The 21,807-nt window shown below is 40.7% G+C and overlaps 1 protein-coding gene across 9 annotated transcripts in view; it reads right to left on the minus strand.

Moving 5' to 3' along the window:
- Nucleotides 1-425: 425 nt before the first annotated feature.
- Nucleotides 426-21,807, minus strand: part of St7 (suppression of tumorigenicity 7) — a 303,239-nt gene continuing 281,857 nt past the window's right edge. For 4 of the 9 annotated variants that reach the window (XR_003850197.1, XR_003850196.1, XM_008837244.2 and 1 more), the window contains 3 exons: nt 11,603-11,695; nt 8,786-8,925; nt 426-846 (listed from right to left, as the gene is read on the minus strand). Coding sequence is in view for 7 of the 9 variants with exons in the window: in XM_008837244.2 (XP_008835466.1) it covers nt 751-846; nt 8,786-8,925; nt 11,603-11,695 (329 nt within the window). In the remaining 2 variants the exon portion in view is untranslated. The remainder of the gene's footprint in view (nt 847-8,785; nt 8,926-11,602; nt 11,696-21,807) is intronic. The other 5 variants (XM_029565541.1, XM_008837252.2, XM_029565546.1 and 2 more) reach the window with 2 other exon arrangements.

Consider the following 21,807-nt stretch of genomic DNA (forward strand, 5'->3'; position numbering starts at 1 on the left):
TACTTGGAGCCTATGGGGGACATTCTCATTCAAACCACCACAGGGATGGTGCATTCACAATTCCATTTTCCTCCTCTTCTTTTCTTATTTGTTTACTCATTTGTTTTTATAGTGCTGGGCATACTGACCCTGGGGCCTCATGCATGCTAGGCAAGTAGTTTACCACTTAGCTTCATTTCCTACCCTGAGATTCCCTTTTTTTTTTTGAGACAGGATCTCCCTAGCTGGCCTGGAACTCACTATGTAGACAAGGCTGGCCTTGATCTCACAGAGAGGCCTCTGCTTCTGCCTCCTGAGTGCTGGGATTAATTCCCTGAGATTCAATTTTTTCAGCCACTGACTTGAGGCTTCTAGGTCTACTGAGACCAATTCTATCAGCAAAGAAAATCACAGTGTGGACTCAGCAGACCCGGGTCCCTGGAGAACAAGGTATACTCTCTGATTTATTGGGAAGAATGGCACTTTTAAAGTTGTAAAGAAGATAAGAAAACACAACTGGTTGTTGCAATACACAAAAGTTTATTTTTTTATCTTTTTGTTTGTTTTTTGGAGACAAAATAAAATAGAACTGAACATGAATTTTGTACAACAAAAACAACTTTCAATATGGAACAGATAGTCCATGAACAGTTCAAAATCTCGGAATGGCTTCCCTTTTTCAAAGTCATGCTTTCTTGTGGTCCACAAGGAATTGGCATGGAAGAGATGGTGGCAGGGTGAAGAAAGTGAAGAATGGGCAGCTCCCTCCCCTCAGATCCGTGTCAGCTGATGCCACAAACTGGAGGGGAGGATGCTTTCCACTTTCTCCATAACAAAGTTCAAGGGAGCAAACAAAGTGCTGAGGAACTGCAAAGAAACAGGAGAAACAGCAGTCAGAAGAGGCCTTGTCCAAGACCAAGAGCAGTATCTATACCACATGCCTGTACCTTATGGTGTTTCATTATGAAAGTCTTACAAACCTACAGTCAACTTTATGTTTACAGGAAATGTTGGGTTGAAGGTTGAAGATGCATTCCAGCCCCACCCCCAGCATGGTAGATAAGGAGGAAGTGTCTGCTGACAGCCTCCCTCAGCCCTCTGACAGCTGCTGCAGACCAAGGTTCCTAGTAATGTACAGAGTTTCCCCATGGCCTACACAGGTAAGTGTCACCCAAGATGATGATGAATGGGTAGCAAGCAGGTAAAGGAACTTACAATGGTGACAGTGGTGACAACTTAGACCACCTGATTGTCTGACAGTATAGCTTACTTTAAATGGAAAAGGCAATATAAAGAGTCAAATTTGTAATGTGGGATTGCTTTGGTATTCTGGTATCTTCTAAATGCCTGCACAGCCTAGGCTCACTTCTAAGCAACATGCTTGGTGTCATGTATCATGGAGGCTGGGAGAGCAGAGCAAGTTGACATACTGGGAAGACTTGTCCTTATAGAACAGCTACTAAGTGGATCTCTGGGAACTCTTTCACATGGCTACTAAATACTGCTTTTTACACAGAGAATAATGAAGATGTGTCTTTTAAGAAGGTCAAGTGTTTTGCTTGATAATCACTAATCATAATTTCAAATCCATTCTGATTATATTCTTGTGAACAATTAACTTTATTCCACAAACTATCCAAAATATTATAAACGAGATGACCTGTCCCAGTGAAGGAGGAGACTGGTATTGAGATGGATTCTTTGCCTTCTGTCTTTTGAGAACCAAGGCTTTGTCTTGCTAAGGTTATTAACATTGGCTCTTTATTGTGGAGTCTTTTGCCCTAATCCCTTATCCATAGCTTAGTACTGTCAATACCAAAGATTTTTGCCCAGAAGTTTAGTTCAGGCGGTAAATACAAGCATGGAGGGGGAATATGACTCTGAGGGCAAACAAATTTAGTAAGGTAGTACAGTCAATAAAATTAAAGCATTTTCCTTACTCATCACATCTTCTGTGGGTTGTGAATCTTCGAAGAGGTATGGAGGGCAAGTGTCCCAAATTCATTAACCTCAATTTCTTATGTGTGTATGACAGACATGTGTGGAGGGTGTTCTAAGGATGGGTATGACACACATTGAAAAGGCCTGTAACACAATATAGCTGGATCAAAGGAAACGATAGTTTCTCCAATTTTTTTTTTACATCAATTAAATACATTGCTTGGTAAGGCAATAAAGTGTCACATGAGATTAAAGGCACCTAGGACAAAATTCTTTCTCTCAGAGACTCAAAGCTCAGGGGTGAAAGAAACAAGGACATTAAGATATGGATAGAGCAAAGCAATACAAATAGGTCATAACAGCAATCAAGATAGACTCCCAAAGAAAGTACCAGAGTAGTTCAGAAAAGGAAGAGGAGTCATCCTGTTCCAAGGTCAAGAAAAACTTTGTGAAGTAAGGCAAATTAAATAGACTCCAATGGATGGTGGAACTATCAAAGGGAAAAGATGCGATACAGACATCAAAGATAGGGATGTGAGAAAATTGGACATTCTGGACTGAACAGTCAGAACATGAAAAAAAAGCACCAGATATGACCAGAAGCTTGTAAACAGCTCAGTTTCACTGAAATACAGGCAGAATTCAGAGTGGCTGGAAGCCCCAAATGCCAGGCTGGATGTGTAGTTGAAAAGTAGGCAGCCACGAGTGTTGACAGTTGTACAATGGTGCCTTTCTCAATGGACTTTAGGTCTATGGTAGTTTCTGATAACCTGAAAACATCCTTTGGTGAGTAGGCCAAACCATTTGGGAGGCTCACCCTACAGGATAGACTGTCCTTTCCAGGTCAGAAATGGACCATGGACTCTGCCACCATGACTGTAGGCGGGAAGCAGTGGGGAAACACTGGGCCCAGGAGTGGGTAATCTCTGCCCAGCGACCTCTGAAAGCTTTTCCAAAATTCTGAGAGAACTATATGGAACAAGAACTAAACAAATTGCACTAAACAAATATAACACTGTAAACTGCATTTATATAATTATATGTATTTGTATGTGACATACATAATCAGAGACAATCAAGGCCACATAGGTGACAGTATTTACCTGTGGAAATCCATAAAGAGGAGCCAAGGCTAAAACCCTGTGGATAAACCAGAGATCCTAGCAGGTGTTAGAAGATGCAGCTGGCAATCAAAGAGATTTAGGAAGTTTAGGAAGGCTCAAGTTGGGAGGGGAAGCAGTGCTGAGTGTCAGCCCCAGGCAGTGCCACGGGGGAAAGGCATCCTTAAAGTTTACACTCTGGGCAGTTTCATACCTCCAATTGTAGGCATCAGGAAACAACCAGAGGTGCAGAATGAATGGAGATAATTTTTCACTAAGTAATTTCAAAATAAAAACCAGTTTTGTTAGTTTGCTTGCTTTGTTTCTGGGGAGTATTGACCTGAGTTGGATAAAAAGCTTCACTCTGTTTGAGGTCTAAAAGTGCCTCCTCTTCCCCACTGCTTCAAAAGACAACATGGTCTCTTCTTTCCTTTTTTTTTTTTTCCACTTTTTTATTGAGCTTTTTAAATTTCATGCAACATTTCCCACTCAAGACCAGAGCCCCTCCCCCATCCATGACTCCCCCTATCCCCGCACCAAACCCTATCTTTCTTTTATCATGTCTACCTACCTTTCTCACTGAGGTTCCATAAGAGAATGACCCTCTAGTACTTCCAGTGTAGATAATAACCTCCTTTATCTTCCTCACACCTAGAATGTACTATCATTGAGGTGCCTAAGAAGGGCTCCCTTGAGCATTTCCTTGGACAGCATCACTTACATACCTAGAGACCCCAGTTGAGGTGTGTGCCCCTCATAACTGAACCACTTTCCTTCTTAGCACCTTTCCCTTCTTATACAATGAAGAAGCCAGGTAGAAAAAAAGGCCAAGTCACAAAGTCTTTTCACTTTACTAATAGATGGAGATAGGCGGCTTTTGTCAAGAACTACTAAGAGGTTTGTTTGTAGGAGCATACCTTGCACCGGAGGATGCCTTGGCTTGCTCAGATATTTCTGAAGATGTGTGAAAACTAATCAATATTTTTTCACCAGAATCCCAACTAATCCACAAAGAGAGACAGCAATTTCATTTCTAGACTAAGCAGGAAATTTTTTGCCTGAAAAGTGAAGTCTGAATGAGCAAAACCAGGGAGCCTAGAATAACCCATCTATGTCAGTGTCCAAAACGTCTATCCAGAGGGCAGAGATACTCGGTAAAATTTCTTACCAAAATGCTCCATAGTGTCCTCTGGTGAGAAAAAGCAACTGAACTAATAAAAAAAATAAAATAAAATAAAAAAATAAAAATAAATAAATAAATAAATAAAAGGAGCACGGCACTCCAATTGCCCAATCTTCCTTTTCCTAAGACACTATACTTAGAAGAAGGTCACAGCTCCCAATGTGCTGGGTTAACAGTGAAAACCCGAAAACCCGAAGCTTATCTGAATAGGTTCCAGGTGCCCTGTCGCAAGCAGACAATTGACATCCCACTGTAATCAATATCAGACTTCAAAGAGGCCAGGCCTATAAGTGAAGATGAGGCAGAAGTCAGGGGGTACAGTCTCAGGCAAGGAGCGAGACCAGAGGAGGAAAGACAGGCTCTTGAGAGCAGAAGGGGTCAGAATGCTGACCTTCCCACATTCTGAGCAGAGCTGGGCCTGCAGTGATAACTTACTTATATGAGCAGCCTTATCTTGGGAACCAAACATTCTAGGAAGAGTTAGCCCTAAGTCATTGAGGTAGATTAGATTACAGGCAACCAGTTGAAGCCTCTCTGCTCACGCCTCTCCAGTGGCTCACTCAAGCTATGGGCTTTGGAACTGGCTGCAGTTAGTGAATACACATGCAGGAGTTCCCACGCTGTGGATCCTGGGGGGGTTGGCAGTGCAATCTCTCTGCATCTACTAAGTCATCACACGCAGGACATTATCTCAGAAGAAGGCTGAGAAAATCACTTTCACAAGCTGCAAATGGCTGCAGACAGCCTACAGGGCAGCTGTGATAACCCTCGGGTGTGGGGCAGGGGTTTTGAGAGGGGCCTGATGGAGTGATAGAGCAAGGAGTGAGGATGAGAGGACTACAGGGAGGGAAAGACCAGGCTTGCCTCATCAAACCACCCATCTTCCCTTTCCACCAAGTATCTCCAGACCTGGAAAATTCTAGACCTCCATGAAGGGCAATATGGATGTGATCATCCAGGTAGAGGGTTTTTTTTTTAATATTTTTTAAAATTATTTTTATGTGTATGTGTATACTGTCTGCATGTAGCTAGGTGCACCCATGTCATGCAATGCCCAGGGAGATCAGAAGAGGCTGTCGGATCCCCTGGGACTGGAGTTACAAACAGTTGTTAGCTGCCATGTGGTTGCTGGGATTTGAACCCGGGTCTTCTGCAAGAATAACCAGTGTTCTTAACCACTGAGCCATCTCTCCAGCCCCCAGATAGAGGTTTAAAGCAAACTTGTCAAAAACTACACTTAAAATTAGAAACAGCTGACCAAACAACCATACTTTGGTAGAGTATGAGCATCGTAAAGACAAATCTCTGTTTCATTTGATCATTTCATTCAGTCTGTCCAGAGGAGAGAGATACACTCAAATTTCTTACCAAAATGTCCCATAATTAGTGTCCTCTGGTGAGAAAAAGCATCTGAATTAAAAAAGGGGAGGGGGCATGGCACTCCAATCACCCAATCTTCCTTTTCTTGAGACACTACACTTAAAAGGTCACAGCTCCCAATGTGCTGGGTTAACGGTGGAAACTTGCTGCTTATCTGAATAGATTCTAGATGCCCTGGATGTGAAATGAATGTTTCAAATCCTAGATGCAAATATATGCTTTGGAAACTGAAATGAGGAAAGTAGCCTTGTCCACAATGAGCTTGGTCCCCATGCTTCTGGGGGGACTGATGATTGACCTTTGTGGAGAATCTATTTACTCTCCACCCTCCTCCCAATCCCCTTGCTGGTTACAATGGTCGTAAGTAATAAGCCTTTATTCAGTACTGTGGTTCTCAGTCCTCTCTGCATACCTGAGTCCCCAGGTAACTTCTGAAAACTCAGATGCCTATGTCACATGGGGTCAAGTAGGAAGGAAGCCCTGGGGAGCGCCACTATCAATTCCAAAGTACAGACAGGCTAAAACCACTAATTCTGGAAAGCTGTTGCCTGAACAGCTGTGACACGCTAGCATGTAACCTCAAATGACTGCTCAGAGGTTGGCCTTTCATGAAACTAGACTCCTTAGAAGGAAATAGGGTCTTCAAACTTCCATCTTCAGTCCAGTGGGGTCTTTGCTAAAAATACAGACTCTGGTTATGAACATCAAGATTCTGAAATTTAGTGGTGTAGCCAGGCACATTCTCAGCACACTAGCAGCTGAGAATCTCTGAGATCCCAACCCCCTAACAAATACTATCTACAGCTTAATAATAAACACGGAACAATGAGAAACTTTTATACATTTTCTAAAAATGTTTAAGAGGAGAAACATAAAAGAGGAACAGTAATTGTCTAATTCTATAAATAGATTTCAACTTTATATTTTACTAAGTCACACTCTAATCTGACAGTTTCGGCAACTACTTTTTCTCAGAGGTTGGTTGGCTAGAAGAAAACACTTGAATAGTACAAGCTATGAATTAAGGAAAATCCAGGGTGGAAACTTGCATTGTGTCAGTTTTAGAAAATACGTCATGTAGAGAAGATTTATGGAAATTTAATTTTCCTGAAGAGAAGGTAGTTAGAACTTGAAGTTGTCCAGGAATAGACAAGCTGTCCTGAGAATATTTAAGAGGAAGTAGTATATTCCCAGAGGGTAAAACAGGAATAAAAAGAAGTGAAAGGAAGGCAGACTTGAGTAGTACAATAAAGAGTTCTGAATGGCCCAGTGATGAAATGGGCATGATGTTAAACAGGGAGCGCCTCACGCACCTAGAGGTCCTCCTCACAGTCACTGTTGAAGGCACTTTGTTTAAGGCCCCTTTCAACTGTAAGGGCCTGTAATTAAAAGAGAAGGGAAAAAAGCTAAGTGTATCTGATTTTTAATATTGATTTTTTTCTGTAGAAATCACTACTGTTCATTCAGCTATCACCTTTTACTGAAAACCTACAATGTGTAAGGCATTGTGCAAAGCTTTGGAGATAATGATATGAGGAAGACAACAACCTGTTCTCAAAGAGCACAAATCTAAAAGGGTCAGACAATTCTCCAGCAATCCTATATAAGAATAAATGCAATCCTAAATAATAATAAATAATATATGCATTCATGGAACTCTAGGATCATGGAGAGACATCACTCTCAACTCAGGAGAAATTAAGAAGCATGACAGAATGAAGAGGTCTTTAGTAGAGTGGATCGGGGTACTGGTGGTGGTGAGGGGCATTCCATACAGAGCACAAAGTCTATGTAAATGCACTGAGGTGTGCTAGTCACTATTGTTGAAAAGTCGGGTTCAAGAAAAAACTATGAGTGATGAAGCCAAAAAGTCAGGCAAGGGCCACCAGAAAATAAAAAGCTCTATTACATCATGCAAAAGAGCTAATATTTTGTCCTGGAGTAGTTGGGAACCAGTGGAGAAATTCAAGCTGTGAAGTGTCAGGCTTATTGGAAATTTAGAAAGATTCTTCTTGTTTTAGTAAGGAGACCAGCTAAGACAGGATTTCAGGCAGAAAGTAGGAGAGCCCTATACTACAGGAAATGCTATAAGGAGAGAGAAGGGAAGGAAAGGCAAGTCAGGTTCACAGAGTACTTGGGCACTTAGAAGCATTTGAAGGCTGAGCCAGAGAGGGCACCAGCCAGGGAAGGGCCTGGGAGGGAGGGGAATTTGTGACCTGAGTAACTGGCAGCCTGGAAGGGCCCTGCAGAGGTCAGAAGTACACAAGAGAGGAGCAGGCTGGGTGGTAGGGGAAAATGGGTGATGAGTTCAGTTTTGGAAATGTTTCGATTGAGGTGCCGGTGGGATTTACAGCTCATCTTCAACATGTATAAAAATACTCTCGCAATTCCATTCCTGAACTCTGCCAACCCAAAAATGTCCATCATCTGAAGAGGCATTAAATCAGCCCTGCCAAGTTAGAAATCATTCTTGCTGATCCCACAGGCCTGGAGATCAGATGGTGGGGAAACAACTGATGCTTCTGTCCCCATTCCTTCTACTTGACACTCAGCTATGGCAAAATCAAGACGTTTACCCCACTGCCTGGCACAGATGGTCAAGTTCCCACAGGAAAACAGTGGTTCTTGGCTAGCAGTGGGGATGTTTTTATCAGATCTCTCCACCTCCCCCCAGCAAGGCCAGCAAGGCTCTTCATGGATTTTCCTGTTTCGAAGTGTCATGTTGGTAGACTTCTACACAAGCTTTCGTACCCTCTCACAGTTCACTCCCCAAATGAGTCAAGGGTTTCAGCCATTTAAAACATCATCGTATAAATAATCTTTAAAAATGTAAATCTCATTCTACATGAATGAAAGACTCACAATATCCAAATATTAGAAAGTGTTACTTGGTAAATGTGAAGCTGAATCATGTCCTGCCCATTTCTCATCTGCTAAGATTCCCTAAATTATTTCATCCTTTTGGACTTTGTACACGTTTTGGAAGGTACTAAGAATTTGTTTTGGGAAATGAGGACGGTGTGCACTAATAACCTGTACTCTCACTTGATTGGTCTTTAACCCACTGATTGCACTAATGATAATGAAAATCTAATGACGCTACAGGCTTGTAACCATTTCTGGATGACAGCCCCTTTCCTCACACTCCTTCCCTTGGCTTCCCTGTCCATTGCCCAAAGCCTCCCTCCCCGCAAACACTCACAGCTTTTGCGAAGACCCCCATAAGTTCAGGGAACTGATGTGTCAGGAGGGCCAGCATGGCTGTGAAGGAACACAATCCAGCAGTGAAGAGGATAAAGAAGGGGAGCTCCTTCTTTGGGTAAACTGAGACTTCATGGAAAGCTGAGGAGAAGACCAAAAGGGAAACATTAAGACTGCAGTGAAAAGCATAGAAAATCTGACTTCTAGAACTTTGGCTAAATCCTGTTAGAAATGACACAGGCAGGACACAGACTTCAGCCCACATCGCCGCCGCACCCCCGACACCCCGCCTTTGTTGCCTTGCTATTTCTTCCAAGTCCAAGTCCCACCTCAGCACTCTTAAAGACACAATAGGGTTAATTTGGGGATGACATACATTCGTGGGCACCATCTGTGTCTAATATATAGTGTTCCTTTCTCAAAAAAAAAAAAAAGATGTGAACAGCAAAACCTTATCCAAATGAAAACACTTATGTCCAAAATGCCAAAATGTGAAAAATCCCAAATCAAGTATGAGTGCATATGTGTGTATATGTGTATACAGAACATCTGTCTAACTTTTACTTTTTTTTATTTTTAAATCATTGCAATAAGGCAATATTAGTTTATCTTTTTTTTTTTTCTCCTGGCACAGTCTAAGGATGTCAGTGGAGGATGTTACTACAACAGACATTCATTGAGGACCTCACATGCTGGCCTATTCAACCTGCAGGGGTGAGGGCCAAGGTTGCTAGGGTCATCTGGCTCAACTGTATTAAACTCCTGGTCATAAATACACTTTAAACAATTACTGGAGATGGGGGACTAGTACTCTTTAGAGTATTTTTCATAGTGTTTAACCTTCAAACATTGGGTTTGGGAAAGCCCAAAAGGCTTTGATATCAAAGCATGAAGAATGCAACTCTTCTGCTCAACTCATCACATGATTGCCTGTGACTTGAAGAGTGGTAGAGATCCTGATCAAGGAGAAGGGGTCTGTGTGCACACAGGAGGAAAATCAAATGCCTGAGACAGTAGGTTCACAGTATTGCTACTGGAATCAACAGGATCTGAAAGGTCCATCCCTCATAGAAATACAAAGTCTAAAGGTCTTTCCTTGCCTATTACACTTTGTTACTCAGATCCCTGAACAGCGGGACTGAAAACTAAAGGTAGAGGCCATCAGGAGGCACAGAACACACATAAGCATGCCTATCTGAGCTCTAGAAAGTCATCCTGCTAAGAGGCAAACCCACCATTGAGATACACTTAGGGCCTACCATGCCAACAATTACACTTTTAATGTGCAAACTGTGAGTAGCATTTACAATAGACAAATCCCAGATCTTACCCTCAAAACTCATAAAAGATTCTGAAAAGTTATCAGTGAATCATGGCATTTACTTCAATAAATATGAGCCACAATTTTCTATTTCAGGCTCATGGAGATCATCCCTATAATGTTTCTTTTAAGATGTGTAATCTTGTTCTAATAGCTAATATGTCACCATGGAAACTTAATTGGATTCAGTTAAAATATTGTTAAACATTGTACTTTACAGAAAACTGGCTTTCTTACTAGAAAACTAAAACTTCAATAAGGATCTTTCTGAAGGCGGAATCAAAAGGTAAACTTTGGGCCCATATGGGATTTCTGAAATCAAGTCTAATGTCATATGAAGCGCCAGACTTCTTTATGATGAAACCCTGATGATGAGGACCTCAGCTCAGAGCTCTCCCAGCATGCTAAGTAACAAACCTCAGGCTGGGGCTGACTACCAAGGAAACAAGTGAGGTACTTCTGGTGACCCCAATGTGATGGCAGTATTAAGTTTGGCACCTGGGTGCCACAGTGTTAAAGATTTATGATTGGCTTGGTAATGATGGCACCTGAAATTTTAATATTCCAGGACTCCAAAGTTATACTATTCTTCTGGGTGAATATTTACATAATGCTATAGCTATGAGATAGTCATATAACCACAGCTAGTCAAAGGAAAGAGAGTGGTAGGAAAGGAGACAGAAGAGTAAAGAGCCAAAATTTAGCATCTGGGGGGCGCGGGATATGTCTCAAGTCAGGGCCACATGAAGAGCCTGGACATGATCCTTCACACAGCATGTTCGGATAATAGCTATTTATCCTAGATTGTCAAAACAATGTTGTATTACAGTAAACCAAAATAATATTTTCCACATGTGGTATGGCCATTAGGCTGCTGGCTCCAAAGGCACTTGAGGGCAAGGTTTTCCTCCTGCATACTGTGATACAGTGTTAAGGCTGCACGTGTGCTATGCACATGTCAGCCAACTCACTATGTGCAACCCACGAGATGCTCACAGGGAACCCTCTGACCAAGAGCATTGCATCACCATGGACAGCACACCACCCTCCTTCAGGACTCTGCCTCTAGTGGTGGTGCCAGTGCCCTGGTACTGCCCTCCCACCCATGACTCATTCACAACTCCCTCTGATGTCAGCACTTCCTCTTCAAACCCCAGCCCAGGCAGAAGCCTCTGTGATGGACCAGCCTAGAGAGAAGTCACTCCACAACAGGGCTCTGTGTGCTCAGCCCAACCTGCACATGATGACTGTTAAATTTCAGGCCTTTGGCCTCCCTCCCTTTGATGCATGTGGGGAAAGATCTGGAGGAGCAGGAAGTCCTACATTCACATAATTCACTTCAATACATATGTGATCAAATAAGTTCAGGAGTTGGGAGTAAAGTAATAAAAGACAAAGGACATTATAAACACTTACCATCCCCACCCCTTCCCATGCCACCTTTAGTCAGGCCACCCTTCCTAGCTGAAGGGAGGTCTTCAGAGAGATGATACTTACAGGGAAGCAGCTCCCGGTCTGCTGTTTCTGTACAGATTGGGTATGGATAAAATAGGTGCCCCTTCTCCAAGGGATAAGGGATCATTCGAAAAGCTACAAAGGAGAGACAACATGTTAGAGGCTTTACATTTATCTCTTAACTTCCCATCCTCAAAAGGGGACTTTTGAGCACTTTTTTTCTAATGGAACACACTTACCCAAACTCTGAATCATGTGCCAGATAATATGTCAGAAATATATTATGATGTATTGCTCACACATTAATCTCACACTATATATTCTGGGCAAACCTCACAAAACTGGGTGGGGATAGAGGTGCAGAGGGGCAGGGAAACCATCAATATCAATGCCTAGGGTTTCATCATGTATAAAATATTATAAAAATGTTTTAAGCACTAATTCAATAGAGCTCAGCCAATGGTAATAATGTAAACCAGCACTGAAGTGCTTCCCCAAGAAGGGAATGTGGATTGACTTGTTGGAGCTTGCTGCAGATATACAAATATGAAAGGCATTCTGCCATGTCTATTTAAAAAAATATGTCTAAGTGGATTAGAACTCCAACCAGGATGGATGAAAACAAAAATCTAAAAACACATGATTTGAGAAGCAGAGCTAAACTTTATGAAACTTTTGAATCTTTAAAATCATGTGGGGGAAAATGGCTCTGGAGAGATTGATTGTCTGCATTTTGATGATGTCAAGCCACCTAAATTTTGTGTCTATGGCATCGGATGACATTAGGCTTTACACTGAATTATGGCTTTCCAATCAATCCATCCTTCCCCATTATCAAGTATGTTATTCTCCCTGTTACAATGTCATCAGCATGTTAGTCTCACTGTTCCTATGAGCAGTGCTCACAGAGGCAATTTGTTCTTCAACAGATGTCCTTTAATGGCAGCACATTGCACATACAGAACAAAAAAGCCATATCCTACCCTGGGAATGTCAGCTAACAGTCCCGGCCTGTATGTGTGTCTACGAGAGACAATGGCAAAACACAGTACCATTTTTAGCTTAAAATGCTATATTTAAGGAAACATGCTACATCCATAGCTGTGTAATTACCAAAGCCTTCATAAAATGCTGTCAATGTACATATTTGTCCTTTGCATACTTATTTCAAGTAAGAATCAGAAACAAAGAATGTTCTCCCTCACAAGAAATGACAAGGTCCCATTGTAACCAGCATCAGTGCACATATGGTATTTATTCTGGTGTCTGAATATTATTTAAAACTAAAAACATTATGTATGTGATTCCAGCATTTGGAATGCAGTCAATCTACGCCAGAGTGGTATCACTGTGAGGTTACAGCACACTGCCATGGAGAATATAAATCACGATAAATGTGGGATTAGAGCAGAGCCAGTTTGCTGGCAGTTTGCTGAGGTAAAAATGTTATCAATTTTCCTCTCGTAACAGAAACCTCTTGAACAGAGATTAAAACATTAAAAACACCCCAGACTTTAGCTCGTCTTAAAATGAAAGGCTCACCCTAGTTCAATCAGACCCTTTCACAAGAACAAAGATAACTTTTGCCATTAGCATAAGTAATAGAAGAGTTGTTTCATAGGCTGACTCCTAAAGATGTTGAAGACGGAACCAGCATCTCTCACCAGAACCTGGGCTTTCCAAACAAACAAACGGAAAAAAAAAAAAAAAAAAAAAAAAAAAAAAAAAAAAAAAAAATTAGCACACAAAAATCTCTTCTGGGAAGCACTGATTTTTACATTTAAACTACAGCATGACAGGATTGCAATGCAGTTTTTCATAAATAATGGCTTCTCTGAAAGCATCCCCTCCCTCCATCCTTCCCTCCCTCCCTTCCCCCTCTCTCCTTCCTCCCTTTCTAAACTCTTTTCTTTTGAAGATTCTAAATGTGTAACCAGGTTGGTTTTTTTTTTTTTTTCAGCTTATATTTTAATCTGTTCAGGTTCATACAACATAACAAACCTTCAGTTTCAAAGTAGCTACAAATTTTGAAAGATAAATTTCATTTAAAACTGAAGCCAGTTTGAACTTCAGGGAATCATTTTTTTTTTAATGAAATATAGGACTGTAAGACCTTGGGAGTGTTTTAATAGCAATCTAATGGTTGGTTGGTGTTTTCAAAGGAGAAATTTTTTTCTTCCACATTTGGCATGAATAGAGAATTTGTGCATCAACTTAGCCTTTTGCTTCTTCTAATTGGTTGTCATCTTTTTCAGAGAAGGTGGAGATTTGGCTAATACACACTTTTGAAAATAATTTATACACGATGCTTCTTGTATTGCCCTCCTGTCCCCACAATCATTAAGATGTTTATGGTACTTGGAAGATCTTGTTTTCTCATGTCAGTTATCATTTACAATGAGTTCATAAAAATAATAACATTAAGACTTTTGGCTTCACTAAACAAAAGCAAATACAATTTCTATTTGCAATTCTATCCTTCACCCACCCTGCTGCATAGGATCCAACAATGTGAGATAAGAAAGAGAATCTAGAGAAACTGGGATGAGGCACTGTACTCTCCTGCCAGCTGCCCCTCCTACCTCCTGTCCCTCTCACTAAGACAGGCGTAAGTTCTATGAGCCTTGTGACTTTGTACCAAACATCCAGAAATTTCACAGTGTTAATACTAAGAGCCACCTAATAAATGGTGGTTCAAAAAAGAATGGGGATGGGTCATCTGGAGATACTTCTTTTATAAATGACTACGGACCTCCCAAAAATCTTTGAGAAACATATTATAGAGAAATTTTAAAATTTGTACATTACTTGGTTTAAAACAAAGCAAGAAACCTAGACTACTTGGAGTTAAAACAAATGACATTTCATCTACTACCCCCTCTGCCTTGCTTCTGGGTGTGCCCTTATTAAGATGTCTAAACAAAGCTGAGAGGTAGTTAATGAAAATATCACATCCTGCACTTGATGACTCTGCCTTCTTCCCTCCCTAACCAGACTCAATTCTGAGGCTCTAAGCTGCTCAGTGCTGTCCAGGTCAGATCTCACCAGCATCCATGAGACAATCAGCAAAATCAAAGATGAATAGAAGGATGGAAACATGAGCCAATTAATGACCTGTCACCCTGCCCATCACACAGACAGAGGTACTTTTTGATATTTTGTCTGACAGTTGTTTGATTTTTTTTGCATCCAACTAAAACTTCATAGAGAGATTATTTGTAATAAATAGAATTCTACCTCTTAATATTAATCTCTTGTCAAAAGGTGTGTCTTGTTAACAATGATACCAGGTGAGCTAAGTATAAACTGTCCCTGTGCTGGTAGATGCCAAGATGCCAATAGAGTTTAGGGTCCCCTTCACCTTCTCTCCTTCTCTACTAAACCTAAACTTTACCTTCTCTGTCAGGGCACATTCTATCAGTAACAATGCTCCTGTTTGCTAACAAATAGATTACAACTGGTAGAAGAGAAAATTATCATCAAAATACAAACTTTATGTTCTACGTCTGACTGCAATGCAGGTAAAACCATGAAAACCAATCGTCTTTCATTAGTTATTCCAATGTAGAAATAAGGAAAATTCAAAAGTCAAAACTTGGATTTTGATCCACATTCTTTCAACAATTATAGTGACCAAAAATCACCTTGAAAAAAATAATTTTCCTTTGGTTGGATTTAAAGAAACTTCATCGTAATTTTGAAGAAGGAATTCTAAGATTTTACACTGGACTTCCTAACTTGTTAGTGATCCTCAACCCTCTAACTCTCTGTTCCTAACTGTCAAGATAGTACTGTCTGCACTATATACCTCTACATGCAAATATAGATGTACCTTATGTACATATAAGCATAACACATATATGTGGACATATGTATGTATATACATACAAATTCTTCTTACAAAGTGTTTCAGAGTTTTTTTCACATTAGTATCAGCAAACACAATGCCTGGTACAAAGGAGAGATCAGTAAGTGTTTGTTGAATAAAGTAATTAATAATATGCAGTCAGGAAGAAACAGAATTTGTCTTTAAGAACTCATGTGAAGCTGGGAGTGCGGTACACAATTTTAATCCCACCATTCAAGAGGCAGAGGCTGGTGGATCTCTGTAAGATTGAGGCCAGCTTGGTGTAAAGAGTGAGTTCCACGCCAGCTGGGGCCACAAAGAGACCCTGTATTAAAAAACAAAACAAAGGGTGCTGGAGAGATGACTCAATGTTTAACAGTACTGGCTGCTCTTGAGGAGGACCCAGGTTCAATTCCCATCACCCACATGGTGGCTAACAGCTGTCTGTAACTCCAGTTCCTGGGGATCTGACACCTTCTTCAGATAGTCTCAGGAACTGCATGACATGCGTACACTTACTTACATGCAGGCAATACACTCACACACATAAAATAAAATAATAAAATAATTAAAAAAATAATAACAAACTCAGGCAAAGTCAGAAATACTTGCCTGTAGCCTTTACCAGCTATTTCAGAGGCTGAAGCATGAGGAACACTTTAGCCTAAGAGTCTGGGGCCAGGCTTAGCAGCATAGGCAAAATAGAAAATTCTGACTCTCAAGGAAACAAAAGTTTCAGGCATATTCAAATTATGATCAGTTACCAAAAAGGAATAAATTTAAGATCAAGCTGGCTCTTCATCATGCCATGCCTGGAGACTGGCTGTCAGAGCGTCAGCTATGACCAGGGTCTCTACCCCATTACTGCTTTTTCCCAAATTATAAAATGTCACCTTGGATATGCTGGGGAATGATCAAGGGATCAAGGACTTTCCTTTCTTTAGTAATCCAAAGGTGCCAGCCTTATGGAAGAGAGGTTTGGTTGGAGGAAATGCCCTAAGAACCACATCTGACAGTAAGGGATATTCGCCATTAGGTTCAAAGAGAATAAATTAGAATCATAATCCACTCTGTGCTTCAACAATGGGCCATTTTCCACTCTCAAAGGAAACATTCTGCCTTAGTCCCCCTAAAAACAGCACCTTCAAATCTTATACATTATTTAGTGGCTTCTTTGAGGGGAGAACTCCAAAAAGAAAATAAAGAGTTCTACTTGGCTGAGTGGAAAAATACGGAAACAAAGGAAGGTTAAGTGGTTTACCTCATGGCATACTAGTCTTTATGTACAGAAAAAGAAGAAGTTCACAGTTGTGGTCAGCATACAACCATGTTTTTCTAAAAGAAATGGATATTTGAAAAGGTCAAGGTGGGAGGGAGTTCAGGGTACATGAGTATTTAATATAGGTAAAACAGAAGACCTGCCAGTTAAAGCAGCCCCAAAACACAGACCAGTGTGAGCCCAGTAGAAAGGGAACTCTTCTTTCATTCACACATGACATTTGTATTCAGATGACACTTGCAGTGGTGCATGTGTGTGAGGATAACCAGAGCCAGCAGTATTTAAAATCAGCACGATTCAGATAAGGTGCCAGCTGTACAACAGTCCAGAAACATATTATAAAACCTTCAAGTTAAAACTCTTCCCTTTTCTTAATTATCTTGACTTTGAGGAACATATTGTGTGATTTCCAGTACTGGGACAGTGATGACCCAAACATTTTCCAAAACCTTTGAAATGCTGATGTATTTGTAGTTGAGGATTCAGGGTTTTTCCCCTTTAACTACCATATGCTTCAAACCCAAACAATCTCTGCTATGCATCAGTTAGACTTTGGATTTTATATTTTAAAAAAAAGTGAAAGAGAAGTTTTTGTTTTTGTTTTTCCAACGTAATTGGTGGAAAACCCACCTAATTCTTCAGGATAACTAATTTGTTAACATAATAAATTCACTGAAAAGAGAAAAAAGTACATCTACTCACCCTCATTAACACTTATGACTGAACCAAAGATTTTTTTTTTTTTAATAGTTCTCTAAAACAAAGCCTAATAATCATTTTTAACATGGAACCTGGTGAGGTCAGGTCCTGTTACCTTCTTCTCCAAGTTCTCTAACAAAAACGGGAAGTTGGGTGGAACTAGGGAATGGCCTTAAATTTCAGAATGTAGAAAATGACTCAAAAGGGAAAAAAACTGAACTCCGAGGCTGGAGATGTCAAAAGGCGCCACCAAGTGGTGTTATAGGGGAAGTACAGCCTCTTCTGCTCTGGGTAGGCTGCTAGGCTAGGCTGCTAGGCCTGCTGCTGTTCCAGCTCCTCCAGAGCTGCTGCAGGGAGGTTACCAGAGGGGGACCTGAGAGTAGGCCATTCAGTGCCGTTATGCTTTACAGTTCCCAAAAGTCAGGTAAATAAACAGTACTATCAGTATCTGTGTGAGAATTCTAATCCAAGTCTTCTGATTTGAAATACAGAGCAGAGCTGTGAACCTCTAATTCAATTTAGAAAACACATCCATATTTTCAAAAAAGCTTGTGGACAGTTGAACTGTCTGAAGCTTGAGCAGTAACTCTTCTAAATAGCATAGAAGACCTATAACTTTCTTTTTTCCTTAAAGAATGTCTGAAAAGCAGTTGTAATGAAAGATCATTTTCTAAATATATGTATATTTATGTACATATATGCATAAATATATGTATATTTATGTACATATATGCATAAATATATATCTTATGCAATTAAAAATACACTTCTTGTGGCTGGAGAGATGGCTCAGTGGCTAAGAGCACTGACTGCTCTTACAGAGGACCTGGGTTCGATTCCCAGCACCACATGGCAGCTAACAACCATCCATAACTCCAGTTCCAGGGGATCCGATGTCTTCTTCTGACCTCTATGGACACTGCATGACACAGGTGCACTTACACACATGCAGGCAATACACTCATATGCATAAAATAAATAAAATAAGAATACACACTTTTTATACAAAATTTGAAAAGTACTAGTAAGAAGAGAAAAAAGAAAGCACATCCACAGCTCAGCAGTAACCACTTAAATTAGATGTATTTATTTTAGTTTCTTTGCTTTGTCTACTCATATGTATTATTTTAGAAAGTTGTCTTATTTTATCTCCCCTCCCAGAATGCAGTGATATAAATAGGGGAATAATGGGGTGGGGAATAATGGGGTGGGGAATGGGAGGGCAGGGCAAAGGAGGGAATATGGGGAAGAATAACTAATGCTAAAGGCCTCTAGAAAAAGCCATATGGAAACCTACCACTATAGAAGCTTCTTAAAGCATATACATATGTTATAAAGAAACATTAAATGGCATTACCTTATAACAAGGGGGTATTGCCCCTACTAGACACCATAGGCTCACAAAGTAAAAGCCCAATGCCCTGCAGGAACGAACTCCTTCTTTTGAGCCTATTGACCAGGCATCCTACAGTCCCTCAAATAATACTGTCTACTGCCCCTGCTCTTGGTTGCTCACCAGCACAGCAGTAAAACCCTATTGCTGAAGACAATACATATAAGGCCTATAGAAAAAATAAGGAGAAATCAAGCTGACTGACTTCAAATTTCCATCGGTACTGCCGAATGTTCCTGGTGCTTGAAGGTGTTATACATGCTACCAGAAGAGAAAATTAATCATCAGTCTTACCCAGATGTGAATTGCATGAGCTACAACAACTGGCCTTGCAAGATATGCCCATTGGTGCAATAGTGGCACAAATATTTTGAGTAACCAGTCATTTTCTAATTGGATTTAAGGTCTGCTTTCTAAGATGGAGCTCATACCTGACATTGATATCACATCTAGGATCCTGCAGCTAGACAAATCACAGGTCATAGGAGAAAGCCTAATATTATTATCCTGTTAAATAGATTCAGTATTAAACTGACTCCCAGGGACTTCTTATACCCACAGATTAATATATCATCAACTCTCAGCAGAGAAGATTCTTTATGCAGCAAATGGTGATTAACACAGAGACCCATAACTGGCCAACATGTAGAGAATATGAGGCTGTAGAGTGCTTATCCCTGAATAAAACACCTATATCAAACTTGCCTCCAAAGGCTCAGGAATCATTGTGAAGAAGTGGCAGAATGATTGTAAGAGCCAGAGGTGGTGGGTGACCACAAGGAAATGGGTGATCACAAGGAAACAGAATTTTCCAAACAGCTGGTCATAAGAACTCATATATGAACTCATGAATTCACAGTAATGGTGACAACATGCACAAGTCCCACATAAACTCAAGCCAGACAAATCCCAGGATAGACACAGGGACATAGGTAAGAAACCCCAACCCTACCTGAGGAATTATTGGCAACAGATGGCTACTGGGAGGGTGAGACTCTTAGCAGGTTGACCAGGCTCCAGTGGATGGACCCATACCAAAGGGCATTTGGAGACACAAATTTGACTTTTATAGAGTACATGAAATTGGGTGGGGAGTATTAAGGGAGAGTGCAGATAGGAGAGAGTATCTAAATATGATCACAACATATCATGTGAAATCCACAAAAATTCTATTAAAAAATTTAAAAATTCTTATTCATATTGAAATGCTTAAGAAAACATTAAATAGCAAAATATAATTTTATTCAGAATGGGCAACTTAACTTCTAAACTAGAAAAGGACCAACTGCAAGAGAAGTATACCCTCGCCTGTGTGGAGTGATGCACTTTGGAACTATGGGCTTCTTCAAGCAAATGCTTCCGATGACTAGTCTCTTTCCCTTCGCCTGTTCTGCAGGGAAAGAAACACGAACTTGTATTCACCTCCTGGCTCTCTCAACAGTGGCTACAAACCTACCAGCCACTCATATCAATGATTCTGTTTCTTCTTAAGAACAGAGATGGCCATTTCTGTTCTGCCCAACCTAGAATGTTACCAAGAGATTAAGTGAAAAGCGCAAATGCAAGCAACTGACGTCACCCAGTTATATAAACACTTCAAGTTCCTGGTATTTGCAGATATTTAGTACATAGTAAGCACACTCACAGTTTTCTTTCTGAAGCTGAATGCATGACTCTCTCTGGAAACTCAATTACACGGTAATTGATTCTGGCTGGGATCACAGCTACCTGATTTTCATAAGCTACCTGATTTTCATAGGAAGTGGTTATCTACAAGGATCAAATTCCCAATAAACTTTTTCTGTATCTGATTTCCTTGTCTTACGGTTTTATGTCTAAAAATTCGCCCCCTTCATCCCAATGAAATACAAAGCATTCTGAACATGCAACTTGCAGTAAAGTCCAACACTCCCACTCTGCTCGACTTTGCCGAGCACCATGTCACTTTGTGTTTCTCTCCATCTCATTATCTTTCCCAGTTGATCCAGTGTGGCTCGCTATGCCAAATCATTTCCAGTTATTCTCCAAATGACTTTAATATTTTTATGCTATTTCTAACACCATGTATTTATCACCCCTTGCTTTATGTCCTTTTGAGTCCTTCCTATTGGGCTGAATCTTATTAATCAGGTACAAGTGACAAGCTTCCATTACTATGTATCTGAGGATGTCAACCTACTTGCTAAGCTAATTGGGGTATTTGACTTTTGATACCAGATGTGTCTTTTTCATTCTGCTGGAATTTTTGGAATCTTTCCCATCATATTAAACATTTCTTTTATCCTTTTTACACAAAACTTATGAACAATGATGAGCACAAGCAAGAGGGGATTGTGCACAGGCCCATACCCTCTTGAAGGAGTCTACTGACCAGGACACCTGGGTGCATTACACTTACCAAGCAGGGCTAAGGGCATTGGCCAAGTCAACATCCTTCAAGTTCCAAGTAGTAAATTATATAAGTAAGCTCATTGTTCATTCTCTAAAGAAAAATTTCAAAGCAACTGGAGAAAAAGTTTCCAATTACCTTTTAAACTCATCTCTGTCAACTTGTTTTCGCGCTATCCCATTTTGCTTCCACTACCACCCTTCCTGCACCAAGTTGGATTTTTACTGAGTCATGGAAGGGCAGGAACAGGAAAGAACAGAAGTTTATCAAAGTAAAAATGGAAGCAGAAAAGATAAAGACTGAAAAGGATTAAACAGACCCTTGTTTGTGAGCCTGATCAAAGAAGGAGGAAACCAGGAAAAATGTACCAGAAGACTCCAATATTTGTGTTTTGCTTTTCCATAAAAATAAATTTGGCAGTGCTGTGGTGTACTGGCAGTGCTGCGGTGTGCTGGCAGTGCTGCGGTGTGCTGGCAGTGCTGTGGTGTATTAGCTGTGCTGTGGTGTGCTGGCAGTGCTGCGGTGTGCTGGCAGTGCTGTGGTGTATTAGCTGTGCTGCGGTGTACTGGCAGTGCTGTCGTGTATTAGCTGTGCTGCGGTGTACTGACTGTGCTGTGGTGTATTAGCGGTGTTGGGGTGT

The sequence above is a fragment of the Nannospalax galili genome, unplaced genomic scaffold (genome assembly GCF_000622305.1).
Source record: "Nannospalax galili isolate Female #2095 unplaced genomic scaffold, S.galili_v1.0 scaffold171, whole genome shotgun sequence".
Taxonomy (NCBI): Eukaryota; Metazoa; Chordata; class Mammalia; order Rodentia; family Spalacidae; genus Nannospalax; species Nannospalax galili.